Raw genomic sequence first — 15,857 nt, 5'->3', positions numbered from 1 at the left:
CAAGTCCCCACTGGAGACTCCCCAGTATCGTTGCCACGTTCATTACGTTCGCTCTCGAATGGCAGATGTCCTGCTATCCTGGAAAACAGCTTCCTCGTTTTGATGCATGAGACGGGATCTCCTCCACGGTCTCAGTGTCCGAATTCCTGCAAACGCCGAGCTCCCAGCTGCGTACATTGACAGCTCGTTGTCCAGAATGAGCGAAGCGATCACCACGGAGACGCCCGCGAAGCCCGTCGAGGTCCCGTACTCCGGCCAACCCGATGCTGCGGCCCAATCTGTCAAGCCGACCGAGCCGAAGGACCTCGAGAGCGAGGGCGGACTGACGACGGGCCACTGGGAAGTCGGCTTCTGGGACTGCTTCACGACGCTCATGCCCAACTGCTTCATGGTCACGTTCTGCTCGTGCGTCTCGATCGCGCAGATCTCGGCGCGCCTCGGGGTCGCGTCCTACTCGCAGGCGATCGCCGCCTGCCTGGCAGTCATCGTGGCCGAGTTTGCGCTCAGCGGCTTCGCGTCGGCCTTCAACCCGGCCAGCTACTTCATGGAGACCAGCAGCTACGGCATCATGCTCGGCTACCTGACGACCGACAGCGGCAGCTTCGGCGTCTTCCTCTACCGCGTCGCCACCATCTTCCTGCACCTCGTGCTCATCGTGTTCGTCATGCACCTGCGCACCAAGACGCGCGAGCGCTTCCAGATCCCCGGCACCCCGCAGCACGACTTCGCTGCCGCGTGCTGCTGCTCCTGCTGCGCGCTGGCCCAAATGGCGACCCACATCAAGAGCTACAACCCCGGAAGCTGCGAGTTCGGCCCCGTGGCCGACACGCTGCCCGCGTACACGGAGTAGACGCTGCCGTCTACTGTAGAGCGGACCGAGGCCAAGTCTAAGTCTAAGTCGTCGTAATACACTCTTCGGTTAGAGAAATTGAAGCTCGAAAAGCGTGGGTGTGTCGAAGTGAATATCTGACAGCCACCATATTCAAAGGCAGCTACGGTCGATGGTTGTAATTGCAAATGGTTTCAATTCAGAGAGAGATGAGGCCGACACAGGAACATTGGATGGCATGCACCGTTTTCTTAGACGGTGGTTGACCACTGCGCGCGCGCCTCATTCATTCGCGAATTCACTGTGTTGCGGTGAAGACCATCTCGACATGGACGAACACTACGTCAAGTCGGCGCGCTCAGGTGAACCCGAAGGCGCTCCGTACGCTGCGCATGTTGACACTCCGGCAGATACTTCGACTCCAAGCGCGCTGAGTCCGACCGGAACTTGGACCACCGGCCTGTTCGGCTGCTTCACTGACGTCGTCCCCAACTGCGCGATGGTAACGTTCTGTCCGTGCGTCTCGGTCGCCCAAGTCGCGTCCAAGCTCGAGGTCATGGAGAAGTTTTCTGCCAAGGTCAGGTTGACTCCATACTGGCTCGCGCTCGCGTCGTCGCTCGTCGTCGTCGTGGGGCAGTACGTGATGCTGGCGCTGTTTATCAACGAGGTGGCGGAGATCCTCACGAGCGACTCGGTGGTCTGGGGCTACATCAAGTACAAGTATCACCACTGGGGCGAGGACGACACGTGGTACATCTACCTCATTCTGGCAGGAGTCTGCTACGTGTTCATCTCGATCCACGTCTGGCAGCTCCGCGCGAAGGCACGTCGAGAGCTCCAGATCCGCGGCAACTGGGTCGAGGACTGCTGGTCGTCGCTGTGGTGTCCGTGCTGCGCGCTGGCCCAGACCGCCACCCAGGTCAAGAGCTATACGCCCGGCAGCTGCAGCTTTGGACCCCCACCAGCGGACACCTTGCCGCCGTATTCGCAGCACTAGGCCACTAGGCAGCAATCTCTCTAATGTTGCCTAGACACCCGACGTCATTACAAGAGCACCCGCCAGCTTAGCGATACAATATCACCTGGCGGTGCGAGTGCTTCCTCAAAGGCAACTATAAAGCTTTGAACCGCCCGTTTGGCGTTTGGCCATGAACCCATGCAAGTTGAAGTGGTTGAAGTGGTCATCCGATTTAAGAAACGACAGTGGATGTCCTTATCCTCTGACTTTTAGCAGCCTAAGCTCCTACGCTGGACGCGTGCTCGCGCAGCTCATTCCCAAACTCACAGTCAGCAAACACACACGAAGCCCCACCACCTCCGACACTGCGTCTTGGCCGACATGGACCAGGGTGCTCAGGTGTTCATTCCTACGCTCGCTGCTTTGGCTGCGTCATAGCAGCGCCGTGACTTTTTTCTTTGCTTCACGTTCTCGTCTTTGAGGACCAAGCGCAAATACCAGAAAGGAGGAAACTGTTTGTACGTCGTACAAGAACAAGATTGAAAGTGCAAGAAATTAAGTTTGCGTTCAATGCATTGGCCACGAGTCGCGCCGCAGTACATGCCGGCCCCGGTCCCCCAATTTCGTGAAATGAAGCAGCCACCGTTCGGTACGCTTGGCGAAGGCGCACAGCCAAAAGAAATTATATTAGTCATATTGGTGAGTTACTTCTTCTGGTGGTTGACGAAGCGCAGCCAAGAGACAGAAGTACGATGAAACCCAAGACGGAGCCGAAGTTCTCCCAGATCTCGCTGTGCTTCATCAAGAAGACATCCTCCATGTACTCCTTGACCGTCATATTCTCGGGAAGCGAGGGCGGCGCTCCCGCCATTACTCGGCACCCAATCTCCGATCCATCGCCATCACTGGGGCAGTCTCCGAATACGAGCGACGCAACCAAAGCCAGCGAGTACTTGTGCGGGGTAATGTGGTATAGCCACTTGTATCCCGTCGGGATGGCGCTTGCAGGCGGGTTGAAACCGAGGAACAGGAAGAAGATCATCTGCGAGAGCGTGCCGAAGATCGAAGCCACCTCCACCGCCGGCATCAGGTACGACATGAACTGGCCGAAGTACACTTGCAACAGCACGTGCATCGAGAGGTGCAGCCAGTAGGCGAAGAAGGTCTTGACGCCCGTGAAGCCGACCAACGGATAGTACAGCGCCACGAGCAGCAGTGTGCTGAAGAAGACGGGATCTCGACGACGGTGGAGCCCACGAAGTACCAGAGCGCACTGTAAATGCCAGTCGGTCTTCCGTTGCGATTGGGACGACGCTCGTGAACGCGATGAAGCCGATGAATCCAGTCGCGCAGAACAACATGCCCATGCTCGAGTTGATGCCGGCGTACTCCACGTTTGGCGCTTTAAGCGACCGAACGGTGACGAACCCGCCCATCACCTTGAAGCGCGATCGTTCGGCACCCATTTCAAATATTCGGCCGGCGGGCGTCTTTGGCCCATTGTGCCTTCACAATCGGATTTTCCTCGGAGCGCAAACACGGCAGGCAAGCGCAAGGGAGGCGGGTCGGCGGGCAAGCGACCCAGCAAGAAGACGCGCGTGCAGTTCGCGCCCCGCGTCCTTCCGGCGGAGCACCTCAAAATCACCGGAAGCTCATGCCCCTTATCCGCGCCGAGGGGACCCCCACGCTTAAGGTAGTGGCCGCTCATCTGCAGCCTACTCGCGACTACCGCACAGTGCAGAAGATCTACGAGAACTACACATAGGGCGAGCCATGGAGCAAGAGTGGGCCCGCCCCGAAGGCCAAGCACGAGCCCATCCGTGTCAACATACAGCTCCAAACGCCTCGATGCGCAGCGTGTATAGCGGTAGCTGGAATTGGAACATATAGTCCGGGCAGAACTTGGGGTTTTCACGCGAGTAGTCCGTCCGTTCAGGCGGCAGCGCAACCACCTTCTTGTAGATGGAGTAGAACGTAGGCTGCTTGATGTCGAGCCAGAGGGCGCACTGCGCCAGGGTCAGATTCGGCTTCTTGGCGAGCAGGATCTGGAGCTGCATGTTGACGCCAGGGCTGTGGAAATATAGATTGTTTATTGATTGGCGACTCAGATCTGAAACAACCAATTATTGCAATCTTGACAATCCCAAAAACAAAAGATTGCAATCTAAGTTCTCGCTTGTATTTCCTCTGCTAGGTTCATATTTTTACTCGTTTGGCGGCGCTATCGCCCTAAGATCTTTGCTTATTCGATTGCATACGTGTTAACCTTCAAAAGCCTTGGCAAAAAGCAATGTTGGGTCTTGTATTCATCATGTTGAGCGTGTACCCCGTTCGGGCACCCAATGTAATTTCCGCATTTCGAAGTAGCAGAAGACACAGAAAGGCTTTGATGAGTCTAGGATCGGTTCCATGGGCTTGGTGTTGTATATTGCTCTACCGGATCACTGGCAAAGGCTCAAAATCAGTAAAGGGACAATATGGGAACGGGATTGTCGATTGAGATCACGGAACAATCAATTATTGTGATTGACAATCTTGACAATAATACAATCGCAATCATATGTTCCACAGCCTTGTGTTGACACGGATGGGCTCGTGCTTGGCAAATGTCCTAGAAGCGGTAGTGAGCCGTTGCGAGTGTAGCCGCAGCAAACCCGCGCGGTATTTGCGTAGGCGGGCCCAGCGACGAGCATTCCAGCGAACGGACCCGTTGCCGCAACTGGGGCTTAGTTTTCTATCGCGGGGGTCTGGGGGTGCAACCCCCAGCATGTAAAGCTTGCGATGCACTTCTTACATGCAATAACGACTTCTTCGTGCAGTTCTATGATAATAGTGTTCCTAATCGAAGATGTGATGTCGGATCGGAAGCTGCACCGATCTGCACGTGAATCACGTGACGTGATGGCTTAGACCCAATTAATCAACAGCTTCACCAGATCCATTGGGAGAGCGGGGACGTCGGCCCCCTAAGCAACTCGACGGAGCAACGCGACTGAGATGCTCCACTACTAGTATAATATTAAAATATTAATATATCCTACTTATTTATTTATTAATCCCTGAAACTACTAGCGGTAGTTTTCCTCACACTCCTTGCTTATTGAAACTAAGAGAAAATTCCTGAGAGCGTCCTCCTCCTTGTGTGCACCGAAGCCATGAATTTCAAACCCCAACAGCAGACGCGATATAGGGACTCTGGTCTCGTTGAATAGCCCTGTACTGTGCGTGAACCTGAAATCAATGGCACGATACAGCTTTTGATTTCTGTCAAAAACCTGTCAAGTGCCAATAGTTTCCCATTTTTACCGAGTGCACCAAAAGCCCCGAAAGTGTGTTTTGGAAGCTACTTTCCAGTAAAGTGAGCGACTAAGGCAGCCACTTCGATCCAGCCACAGACTATAACGAGAGCCAAAAGTGCACTCGTCGCATCATCTACTAAACGGTCGGTCCAATCTTTTGGTTTCTTGACAATTTCGCTTGCGACGTGCTGTGCGCTCTTTAAGTCAGCTTTGGTCAGCTTACCTTCGGCAACGTAGCGAGTAGCCTTCTGGAGGTTCTTGGTCTCAGCCGGCGTGAACTTGGTCTTTGAAACGTCGCTAGCGACTTTCTGGAGGCTCTTGGCCTCAGCAGGCGTGAATTTGGTCTTGGAAATCTCGCTCGCAACTTTCTGACCCTTGGCCTTGAATAGTATTGCCTCATCGTAAGCTCAGGCTTGGAGAGCTTTGCTGCGATCTGACTGGAGGTAAGCTTCGTCTTGAAACCAAAGAATGACTTCAGTGCGTTAATTAACTTAAGTGATAACTCGCTCCGTTCCTCGTCCTCAGCGAATCCCCGTTCGCTTTTGAGGTTGCGAAACCTGCCTTCGTCCTGGTTGTCCTCGCCGCTGATATCAACGCGCATGCGGATGCTTTTCGCCTCAGCGCCCACGATGCAGGCGGTGAATATAGCCAGCGCGCATGTTGAGATGATGTTCTTGTTGGGACAAGTGCAGCAGTAGTGTAAGGAACCAGACAGTTTGGAAATGAGCTGCTGCACAGCTAGTGCACTGTACTACATGATTGAATCGCATCCCCATGCGATGTACGAATCACGAAGCAACAACAGCAGCTTCCCCGTGGACAGCAGCTACTGTACGCTCGCCATCATCGGCTGGAACGCGAGCAACGTGGCCGACAAAGATAATAGCATTCGCTGCGTGCTCCAAGGTCATGGGCCCAATTCAGGCCACCCCAAGTTTTGAATGTTTGCATTAATGGATCGCAAGCAAAAAAGGAATAAAACTGATGCTGTATTTCCATGATAACTCATCGATCTCATCGTGCACGTTATCCTGAACATTAAACTTTTTACCCTGTACTGGATGCGATTAAGGGCTCTGTTGAAGTGCACCGCTAAGTACCGTTCCGTACCTGAACCGTTGGCACGGTTCACCCTGAACCGTCCTGGAACGCTTCCTATTGGCTAATCTTCGGGATGGTCAACTTGGTTGGTTCGACTGTGCAGCAAGCGGTGATTGCACAAGCAGACACAAGAGGACAACAAGAAGGAGAAGAGGGGAGTAGAGTTGAGAAGGACAAGTAGGACAACTTTGGTAACTTTAATCAACTCACTTCGGCATTTGCCATCAACAACACAGGCGTTCCTCAATAGGTTAACAGCCGCAAGGACGCTCGCCGCAAGAACGCTCGACCAAGAACGCTCCGCTCAAGACATGACGACCAAGCGCGCCGAAGTCCTCCTGGGCAGTGGGAACTACTTCCACTGGGAGTACAACATGCGCATGACGCTGGCCCGGAAGGGGCTGCTTGGGCATGTGGAGGTTGTCAAGGCGGAGAATGAGATCACGGAGGCGTGACTCGTGAACGACGCGAAGGTGTTGGGCATCATCGCGCAGGGTATGGAGATCCAGCACCAGACGAAGATCCGTTCCGCGACGCGTGCCATGCAGGCGTGGAACACTCTGAGGGAGTACTACAACCGTACCACGCTGCACAACCGTGTCGCCATGACCAGGCGTCTGCACGAGTTCAAGATGGACTCTGGAACGTCGATGGCCAAGCATCTGGACGCGTTCGACGAACTGATCGTTGGGCTGCAGACGATGGGAGAACCGGTCGACGAGGCACAGCAGCTCGTGGTACTGCTGAGTAGCCTACCGTCGGAGTACGAGCTGATCGCGTCCATCCTGGAGAACGCCAAGGATGTCACGTTGAACAACGTGAAGGAGAAGCTATTGAAGGAGTTTGAACGGCTCGAGAAGAAGGATTCCACTACGGAGAAAGCGTTCCGCGCCAACGGGAACGCTGACCGGTTCAAGGGCGGTCGTGGAAACGGTCGCAAGGGGAACGGTCCGAAGAAGAACGGTGCCTTCAAGGACAAGTGCTTTCAGTGCGACCAGGTGGGCCACATGAAGCGGGACTGCCCGGGCAAGAACGGTAGCGCTGGGAACGACACCGTGTTCGCCGTGGGTGAGGAACGCCTCGCCGGGTGGCTGATCGATAGCGGGGCGTCATCCCACATGACCCCGCATCGTGATGACCTCTTTGAAATGGATGTAACGGTCACTGGCATGCAGGTGACTATCGCCGACGGAAAGCAGCTGCCGGTCGTCGGGCGAGGAACGGTCAAGCTGACCGGGATGGACGGGAAACACATCACAATGAAGGACGTGCTGTACATTCCGGGACTCGACAGACGGTTGCTGTCGGTAGGGAAGCTTGCGGAACGCGGTCTGAGCGTTGAGTTCCAGCCTTCCTCGTGTGTCATCTGGGGGAACACCAGCGCGGTCGCGATGGGCAAGAAGATTGGCAAGGCGTATGTGCTCGACTGCGAGCAGGTGTCGACACGGTTCGTGGAATACGCCGGGGCTGACAGTCAGTGGGAGCTTTGGCACGCTCGCATGGGCACCCGAGCGAGAACGGTATGGCCAAGACTCAGCGTGCTACGAACGGTTTGCCAACCGTGGGGCGTAGCATCAAGACCTTGTGCGGCGGATGCATGAAGGGGAAGCATACCGGGACATCGTTCCCGGCACGGTCGACGACGAAGACATCGCGTGTGTTGGAACTAGTCCACACGGATGTGATGGGGCCGATGAGAACGGTCTCCAAGGGTGGTGCGAAGTACGTGCTGACGTTCGTGGACGACTACTCAAGGTATGTCGTGGCGTACTTCATGAAGAAGAAGAGCGAAGTGACCGACAAGCTGAAAGAGTTCAAGGCGTTCTACGAGAACCAACGGGGAGAACGCTTGAAGTGCCTGCGCTCGGACAATGGAACGGAGTTCGTGAACAAGACGGTCACGGATCTCTGTCGCCGGAACGGTATCATGCATCAGCGAACGGCGTCCTACAGTCCGCAGCAGAACGGAGTTGCGGAACGCATGAACCGGACGATCATGGAGAAGGCACGCAGTATGTTACACTACAAGGGCGTGTCGACGGAATGGTGGGCGGAGGCTGTGAGCACGGCGGTGTACCTGATCAACCGTTCCACGAACACGGAACGCTCGGATGTGACGCCGTACGAGGTCAGCTTCAAGGTGAAGCCACGGATGGATCACCTGCGTGTGTTCGGCTCACCGGGGTGCGCTCACATTGACAATGCGAAGAGGACGAAGCTCGAGCCCAAGAGCTTTAGGTGCATGTTCCTCGGGTATGCGGAGAACGCGAAGGGGTACCGTGTATACAGCATGGATGCGTCCAAGGTCAAGGTGTCACGGTCGGTCAAGCTGGACGAGCGCGAGGTGGGCGGAATCTATGAAACGCACTCGCCGCAGCATGGAACGGCCATCCATGTGACCAAGGACGGAGATGTGCCAATCGTTCCTATCGAGGTGGAACGGCAACCGGTCGAGGACGAACCCATGGAAGCTGTTGAGGAACCCGTTCCAGACGTCGAGATGGATGAGGCTGAGCCAGAGCAGGAGGTACTGCGGCTGCCGGCACCGGAACGCCCAGCTGCCACTGGATTGGAGTTGACTGCGTACCGACCTCCACCTCAAGCGTTCCAGGACGACCACCTGGTGTTCCACCCCGAGCCGGAACGGACAAGAAGATCCCGTGAACCGGTGTTTCTCTTGGGGAACGGTGACGATGAAGATGGCGAGGAAGGCAAGTCGGAAGAAAGTGATGGGCCGCCGTCCCCGAAGCGACCCAGGATCGACGAGGACGGTCTCATTGCGGAGGCTGTACTGGCGTACGTGGCCAGGATCGACGATGGAACGGATGTCCCGGCAACGTATGCGCAGGCCATTGCTGGCGAAGATGCAGATGCCTGGCGGGATGTAATGGACACGGAGTTGCTCTCGCACGAACGGAACGGAACGTGGACGCTGGTACGACGTGGAACGCATACGCGTACGGTTGGTAGCCGGTGGGTGTTTGCCAAGAAGCGTGACGAGAACGGTCGCGTGATCCGGTACAATGCACGGTTGGTTGCGAAGGGTTTCAAGCAGAAGTACGGTGTCGACGTTTTCGAGACGTACTCCCCGGTCGCGAACATGAATTCGATCCGGGTCGTGCTGGCAGTGTGCGTGGCAGACGCATACGTGATGGAGCAGTTGGACGCGGACACAGCGTTCCTGAACAGTGAGCTGACGGACCGTGTGTACATGGAGGTGCCATTTGGTATTGAGAACGCTGCGAACTACGTGTGCCAGCTGAACAAGGCTATCTACGGTCTGAAGCAGGCGACCAATGCGTGGAACAAGACCATCCACCGCGTGTTCTTGGGGAACGGTTTCAAGAGCTGCGGGGCGGACCAGTGTGTCTACGTCAAGCGTTCCAGGAACGGCTTCATTTACGTGTGTCAGTACGTCGACGACATGATCATCGCTGCGAAGACGAGTGGTGAGGTTCATGAGGTGAAGAACGCATTGAAGAACGCGTTCAAGATGAAGGAGCTCGGCACGGCGAAGTTCATCTTGGGTATGGAGATTGATCACAACAAGAACGCTCGGACGCTCATGATCAAGCAGACGAGGTACATTGACGACGTGGCGGAACGGTTCGGCCAGCGGAACGCTAAGCCTGTGGACAACCCGTGCACGTCGGGCCTGAAGCTGACTAAGACGCAGTCGCCCGGAACGGATGAAGAGCGTACTGAGATGAAGTCACGGCCGTACCGTTCCCTGATCGGATGTCTGCTGTACATCACGACATGCACCAGACCGGACATCGCGTACGTGGTGACCCAGTTGTCGCGATTCCTGGAGAACCCCGGTCTGCAGCATTGGCGAGCTGCCATTCGCGTGCTACGCTACTTGAAGACAACCCGGGAGTACGGTATCGTGTACCAAGGTGGCGACGACAGCATCACGGTTGAAGCGTTCACGGACGCCGATTGGGGAAGCAACATTGACGACAGGCGTTCCGTGTCGGGAGTCATGGTGATGATCGGGAACGCTCCCGTAGTGTTCAAGTCCAAGTTCCAGAGAACGGTTGCGCTCAGCTCTGCGGAAGCTGAGTACATGGCACTGAGCCTGTGCGTGCAGGAGGTACTCTGGACGCGTGCGATGCTGAAGGACATGGGCAAGGAACAAGTGGACGCGACGCAGCTTTGGGAAGACAACCAAGGAGCGATCGCGCTGGCCCAGAACGCTGGGTACCATGCTAGGACGAAGCATGTGGACATTCGACACCACTTCATCCGCGAGAACGTGGAACGCGGAACGGTCAAGGTGGTCTACGTCGAGACGAAGCAGCAACTGGCGGACATGCTGACGAAGGAGCTCGGGACGAAGACGCTCAAGCACTTGCGGGACGCTAGCGGCATCAGGGAGAAGGTCACCGTACCGTAGCGGTGAGTGGGAGTGTTGAAGTGTACCGCTAAGTACGGTTCCGTTCCGTACCTGAACCGTCCTGGAATGCTTCCTATTGGCTAATCTTCGGGATGGTCAACTTGGTTGGTTCGACTGTGCAGAAAGCGGTGATTGCCCAAGCAGACACAAGAGGACAACAAGAAGGAGAAGAGGGGAGTAGAGTTGAGAAGGACAAGTAGGACAACTTTGGTAACTTTAATCAACTCACTTCGGCATTTGCCATCAACAACACAGGCGTTCCTCAATAGGCTCTAAACCAACGAGCAAATCCTTCCCGGTGATCATATCTCGCAGCCCAACTCTAAGTTAAAGTTAAGCTAATCAACCGCCACTACCAAGCACAACGCAGAGCAAGAACGGAGCGGTTGCCACTGCAAGAATAAATCGGTTGTCGCTGCAAGAAAACAAACGGATAAGGTCCCCGATAGAATGGCGCAATCTCCTTGCATAATAGTAAGTACCGATTTCGGCGGGGACGTTTTCTTTCGCTCCCTTCGTCGTGGCCTCGCGCGTTAAACCAAGCTCGAATTTCAGAGCACGGCGTATAGTAGCAGTAGAAAATTTCTACTAGAAATGTTTAGGAAACAGACTTTAAAGCTGCTTGCAGCTCCTCGATATAAAAACAGGGATGTTCTTCAATATTGTAGACGTAGTTTAGTACGATAGATCGCCAACGCATGTCAATCATCGACTAGAAAGCAATCAGACAAAGCGAGCGAGTTAGAATTAGAATGTCAGGGCCGTAGTATTGTCGGATTTACTCCAGCCATTCAACGAAAGTGAGCATAACGTTAACTCGTTGTCTTAGCAGCTATTTTATCTAAAATCGACGAGTTAGCCTCCTAACTCAATGATGGGCTAATCACCGTGATTTACTAAAACAACGAATTACGTCGTTGTTTAGACAGAAAGCATGCAAGGCGACTAGGGCTTCGCGAAGGCTGGGATAGGATTGGTTAACTCACCTTTGATCGCCATTGATAAACTCAATCCGCACGCTCCACGGGCATCTCCTACGCCTGCTTCGCAGCCGCAGAATCTGCCCGACGCCACTATGGTCTCGACGTACAACCGATTTCAGAGCAAAATCAATGACGAATCTAACTCGACGAATTTGAAAATGAACTGGACCAGCCTCCATCATTCTTGAGAAGTCTAAAACACTTGGTCAATAGACATCACTTACTGTAAATTGACCTAAAGACGTTACCGGTTCATCACCGGTGTCGATTGGAAGGGGGGACATCGCCCGAATTAATCCTGTTTGGGCTGGTCTATCAGCACTTCGTCGCTTCCTATCCCAGTATAATACTAGCTGAGCACCTCGTTCACTGCGCTTCCTCGCTGCTAATTTGGGGCGACACTAAATATTGTGCTCTACACAAAATTTCGCGATGCCCCCCCCGAGCCGATCGAAACCTTTTCGTGCAAGAAAGCTTAACAGCCTGATACGATGAGAAATCATTTAATTTGTCGTCAAACTTCATTTAGTTGACCTGTAGTGCTAGGAGTAAGCGAGTGTATCGAGATTGTGTATCAACACTTCACACGCATGCCTCATGCGCAGACCTCTACCAATACGGGAATTTCCGAATTTTTCCTATATCCTGGCGATCACTGACAGAATATGGGAGAAATTTTGAAGGTTTTACATCGTTTGAAGTGCTTTCTTGGAGTGTTGATAGTCTGTTCGATTTGCTTTATCTGTAACTGTTGTGTACTTTGACGTAGCTGCTTTGTATAGCAAGCTGCATCAATTGCTTGGTCGGTTTTGCGGTCCTCCGCTGTCTAATCTTCTGCTGATCTATTTTGATAACATGACATTTTCCTTTAGTGCACTACTACACCGTTGCCGAGCCCTGGAACTCTCGGTTAATCTTACCTCCGCGCAAAAGTACGCTGAAAATAGTTGTACTTTTGAAAACGAATAACGGTAGGCAATTGGGTAGCAACAGGACAACAGGAATAATGTTAATTTCTCAGCGCTTTAGCAACACTTGCATTAGCAATCCTTTCGTGGCCAGTAGGTCCCCGAGTTGACGTGTATTGCGCCTTTTAGTCTTTGTGCCGCTTTTTGTTTAAGATTGAGGCTCTGTACTTGCAAGAGGTTGGATCAGTGCTTATTTTATTAATGTCTTAGGGAAACCTGACGAGATACCCCTTCGAAAACTATTTCATGAGACGCCCTTCACGGCTAGCACAAACCATATGCCCCTCATTTAAAATTCGCCTCATAGGAATGACATTCAAAGTACCACTGAAAGTGGTGAGAACGTTGGCAGCATACTTCGGTATTTCCTGCACAAGAGGAGAAAGCCACGTTCCCAAAACTGGAGCCCAGTCATGGTTCGCGCTCAGCTGCATCAAGTTCAGCGACCCGCTCATGCTGGAGAGCCCCATGGCTATGATTAGGATATACTGTCCGATAAGCGGTTTTCACCCCGGGGTCCGAGGAACCTTCGGTTCTGAGGGACCAGCGGTTTTTGCTCCGCCACATCGCACAGAGTAGTTATAGATAGGTAGTCGTTCTTGATCGTCTCGGCCGGCCAGTCGCGCTTTCACCTGCTCGGACACCTGCTTCCCACGCGATGGCCAACTTTTTTCTTAACGTTAAGTGCGGCAGACACAGTATGGCCCGATTTCTTTAGGGCTTGCAATCCTTCATTGACTATGGAACGAGCTGCACATCTAACGTCTAAAGAACGACGTAAGTACCTTAACGAAAACCCTGATTTTGCTGCCAGGCATTTTAACAGAAGGTTTAAAGCTTTTTTCGACCACGTACTTCGCGGCCCAAGCCAACCTCTGGGTGAAATTATTGATTTCTTTTGGCGAGTTGAGTTTCAGCAAAGAGGCTCACCTCATATTCATGCACTATTGTGGATAAAAGATGCCCTTGATGTCCTTGACAAGTATATTTCTGTATTGATAAAGTCGCTCGATGACCTAGATTCGTGCCAGTGCTCCGTCTGTAAGTCATCACGGTCTGCAAGCATTGATATTTTGGCAATGCGACCGCCATGTGGCAATTCAGATGAATGGGCATGCGATATCTCCCGATTAGCTCGCCGAGTGCAGCCATGTGCTACAGTGGATCTTCTTGTCGAAAGAAAGCCGACGAATGTAGATTTGGCTTTCCCAAAACTCTTCATCCTCGCACTGAAGTTGAGGTAAGAACTGCACCTGACGGTACCCCGTCATTAAAAGTACTATTAAATAGAGACTCACCCTCGGTAAACAATTTTTCGCCAATAATTCTTTCGACTTGGCGCGCAAACATGGATATTCAGATGATAGGAAACGCGTATGGCGCTGCCGAATATACTGCTGCTTACGTGAGCAAAGCCGAACCTGACACATTGCGCTTCCGAAGCACTGTCGCTGCAGCTGTTAAGCGATGTGACCCGAATCTCCCTTACTCCGCTATACAACAGCAGCAGAAGAAGAAAACAACGAAGAAGAAGCACGAGAAGAAGGAGGACGAGAAGGACGTCTCGGCTGTTACTGTGTCGACGGCCGAGAAGAAAGTCGCGCCTCCGACATCGAACCACGCGCTAGACGATGCTGATGATAAGTTGTTGTCGCTAGCGCTAGGAATCGCGGACGACGAAGAAGACGCAGGCCAGACTGAAGAGAATGAGATGGCTTCGAAGCAGAACGGGGACGTAGAAGAACAAGTCGAGGAGTCCAATCCTACTGCCCAGTCTTAAAAGAATAGCTAACGCCACATTGGCTGTTCGTGAGGTAAGTGCCCAAGAAGCTTACTTCATACTGCTTCGAGAATTAAAAATGTATGGTAAGTCTCGTAAAGTAAGCCGAGTGAAGGTTTTGCGTCATCACTTGCGATATTACCGAAGCCTTACGGAACTTGGGCATCGACAAACCGCCTCAACTCGATAATATTAAAATTGAATCATACGAAAAAGCCTACATGGCGCGTCCTCAGGAAGAACCGTTTAAGTCGATGTCATATGCTAGCTTTGTAGAGCACTATGAGGTAGTTGAAAGCGCAACCTCAACAGCGAAGTATTGGAAGCGAATCGATAATCTAGGTTCTTCGTATGTCGCCATGGATGGCACCAGACACATCAAACCCTAACTTTTGTTTTGCTGAGTTGTTTTTACACGTTCCTTGGAGACACTTAAGCGACTTACCGATTACTGACGATGACTGTATTAGTCGGTTCTACGACGAACAAAATAAAAACCTCGACAATGAACTCCGAACTGAAGTGAATTTAAAGGTAACGAGGCACTGTCAATTAAATCTTCTGAAGAATTCTCGCGAGAACCAATGCTGCACTAATCTGCCCCCGTCCGAGAATGTTTTCATCGAAGAACCTGATGAGCACCTCAATGAGCATGAGATGGAAATCGAGATAGATAAAAAACTTATTGCAGACCTTCATACTCAATGGAAGCCAAAGCACAACTACTCTAACGAAGACATTAATAGAGCACGCGAATTTATGACAAAATATGTGCGGCCATGGGCAAAAAATCAGCGAGAAGCATTTCATTTCAATTTACAGCAATCCCCCGATCACAAACAAAGATTTTCCAAACCTTACGTCGCAATGACCACGCAAAAAAACGGCCCAGCTAAGCTATTGTCTCTACAGCAGCGCTTCAGGGATATACACCTGGTAATAATTGACGAATTTAGCGTAATATCATGTGGAATGCTATATTGGATAGACCAAAGAATGCGAGAGATATGGCCTGATCAGCGCGAGGTCCGATTTGGTGGAAGAGATGCCATTTTCACGGGAGACAGTGCCCAGTTGGACCCTGTAACCCCTTACAGTCTAGCGACATCCACAGATAGAATACGTGACAATATCCAGCGCAAAGGACGCGGAATTTGGGAGGAAATTAAATGCGTATGCTCGTTAAGCAGTCAACATAGAGGGAAGGATGACCCGGAATGGTTTGAAGCGATACGAAGATTGCGAGAAAAAGTACCAACACAGCAGGACATTGACTCGAATCTTCAAAACCAACGCAATGCCTGAGTGGGTGCATGCTGCGAAGCACATTGCATACCTTAACGCAGATGTTGATAGTGCTAATGACGTAAATCTGCAGAATGCTTCTTCTCCAATTGTGCACATAAAGTCCGTGCACAATGTGAAGCAAAAACGCTTGATCGCAAATAGAGAAGTACCTCAAGGCACAGTTAAAGCTCTTTTAGATCAGGCACAAGAAAAGATCCCAAGGAGAGACCGAGTTGTACCAATCCAACTCAAT

At 52.5% G+C, this 15,857-nt stretch overlaps 6 protein-coding genes across 6 annotated transcripts; 4 read left to right on the top strand and 2 right to left on the bottom strand.

The window, feature by feature from the left end:
- Window positions 1–196: 196 nt before the first annotated feature.
- Window positions 197–850, top strand: PHYSODRAFT_536223 (hypothetical protein; the record flags this gene model as incomplete). Its single annotated transcript, XM_009541745.1, has 1 exon — window positions 197–850. The coding sequence occupies one exon, from the start codon at window positions 197–199 to the stop codon at window positions 848–850; it is 654 nt and encodes a 217-aa protein (XP_009540040.1).
- Window positions 851–1,157: 307 nt separating this feature from the next.
- On the top strand, window positions 1,158–1,826 carry PHYSODRAFT_343202 (hypothetical protein; the record flags this gene model as incomplete). Its single annotated transcript, XM_009541744.1, has 1 exon — window positions 1,158–1,826. The coding sequence occupies one exon, from the start codon at window positions 1,158–1,160 to the stop codon at window positions 1,824–1,826; it is 669 nt and encodes a 222-aa protein (XP_009540039.1).
- Window positions 1,827–2,064: 238 nt separating this feature from the next.
- On the bottom strand, window positions 2,065–3,931 carry PHYSODRAFT_348740 (hypothetical protein; the record flags this gene model as incomplete). Its single annotated transcript, XM_009541743.1, has 4 exons — window positions 3,620–3,931; window positions 3,101–3,226; window positions 2,539–3,060; window positions 2,065–2,109 (listed from the first exon to the last, which is right to left on the bottom strand). Exons 1-4 carry the CDS (start codon window positions 3,842–3,844, stop codon window positions 2,065–2,067), a joined length of 918 nt encoding a protein of 305 aa, XP_009540038.1. The 5' UTR covers window positions 3,845–3,931.
- Window positions 3,932–4,855: 924 nt separating this feature from the next.
- PHYSODRAFT_308226 (hypothetical protein) lies at window positions 4,856–5,997 on the bottom strand (the record flags this gene model as incomplete). The annotated part of the gene is made up of 4 exons (XM_009541742.1): window positions 4,856–5,062; window positions 5,185–5,492; window positions 5,525–5,837; window positions 5,917–5,997. The coding sequence occupies 4 exons, from the start codon at window positions 5,995–5,997 to the stop codon at window positions 4,856–4,858; spliced, it is 909 nt and encodes a 302-aa protein (XP_009540037.1).
- A 7,888-nt stretch (window positions 5,998–13,885) lies between these two features.
- On the top strand, window positions 13,886–14,507 carry PHYSODRAFT_536177 (hypothetical protein; the record flags this gene model as incomplete). Its single annotated transcript, XM_009541741.1, has 2 exons — window positions 13,886–14,115; window positions 14,312–14,507. 2 exons carry the CDS (start codon window positions 13,886–13,888, stop codon window positions 14,505–14,507), a joined length of 426 nt encoding a protein of 141 aa, XP_009540036.1.
- A 647-nt stretch (window positions 14,508–15,154) lies between these two features.
- On the top strand, window positions 15,155–15,484 carry PHYSODRAFT_405805 (hypothetical protein; the record flags this gene model as incomplete). Its single annotated transcript, XM_009541740.1, has 1 exon — window positions 15,155–15,484. A coding segment is annotated over one exon (330 nt), but the record flags the coding sequence as incomplete, so codon positions are not given.
- Window positions 15,485–15,857: the final 373 nt, after the last annotated feature.

The sequence above is a fragment of the Phytophthora sojae genome (assembly GCF_000149755.1).
Source record: "Phytophthora sojae unplaced genomic scaffold PHYSOscaffold_30, whole genome shotgun sequence".
Classification (NCBI taxonomy): Eukaryota; Oomycota; class Peronosporomycetes; order Peronosporales; family Peronosporaceae; genus Phytophthora; species Phytophthora sojae.
Note: the sequence above shows the minus strand (reverse complement) of the source record. Positions and strands in the feature narration are given on the sequence as shown.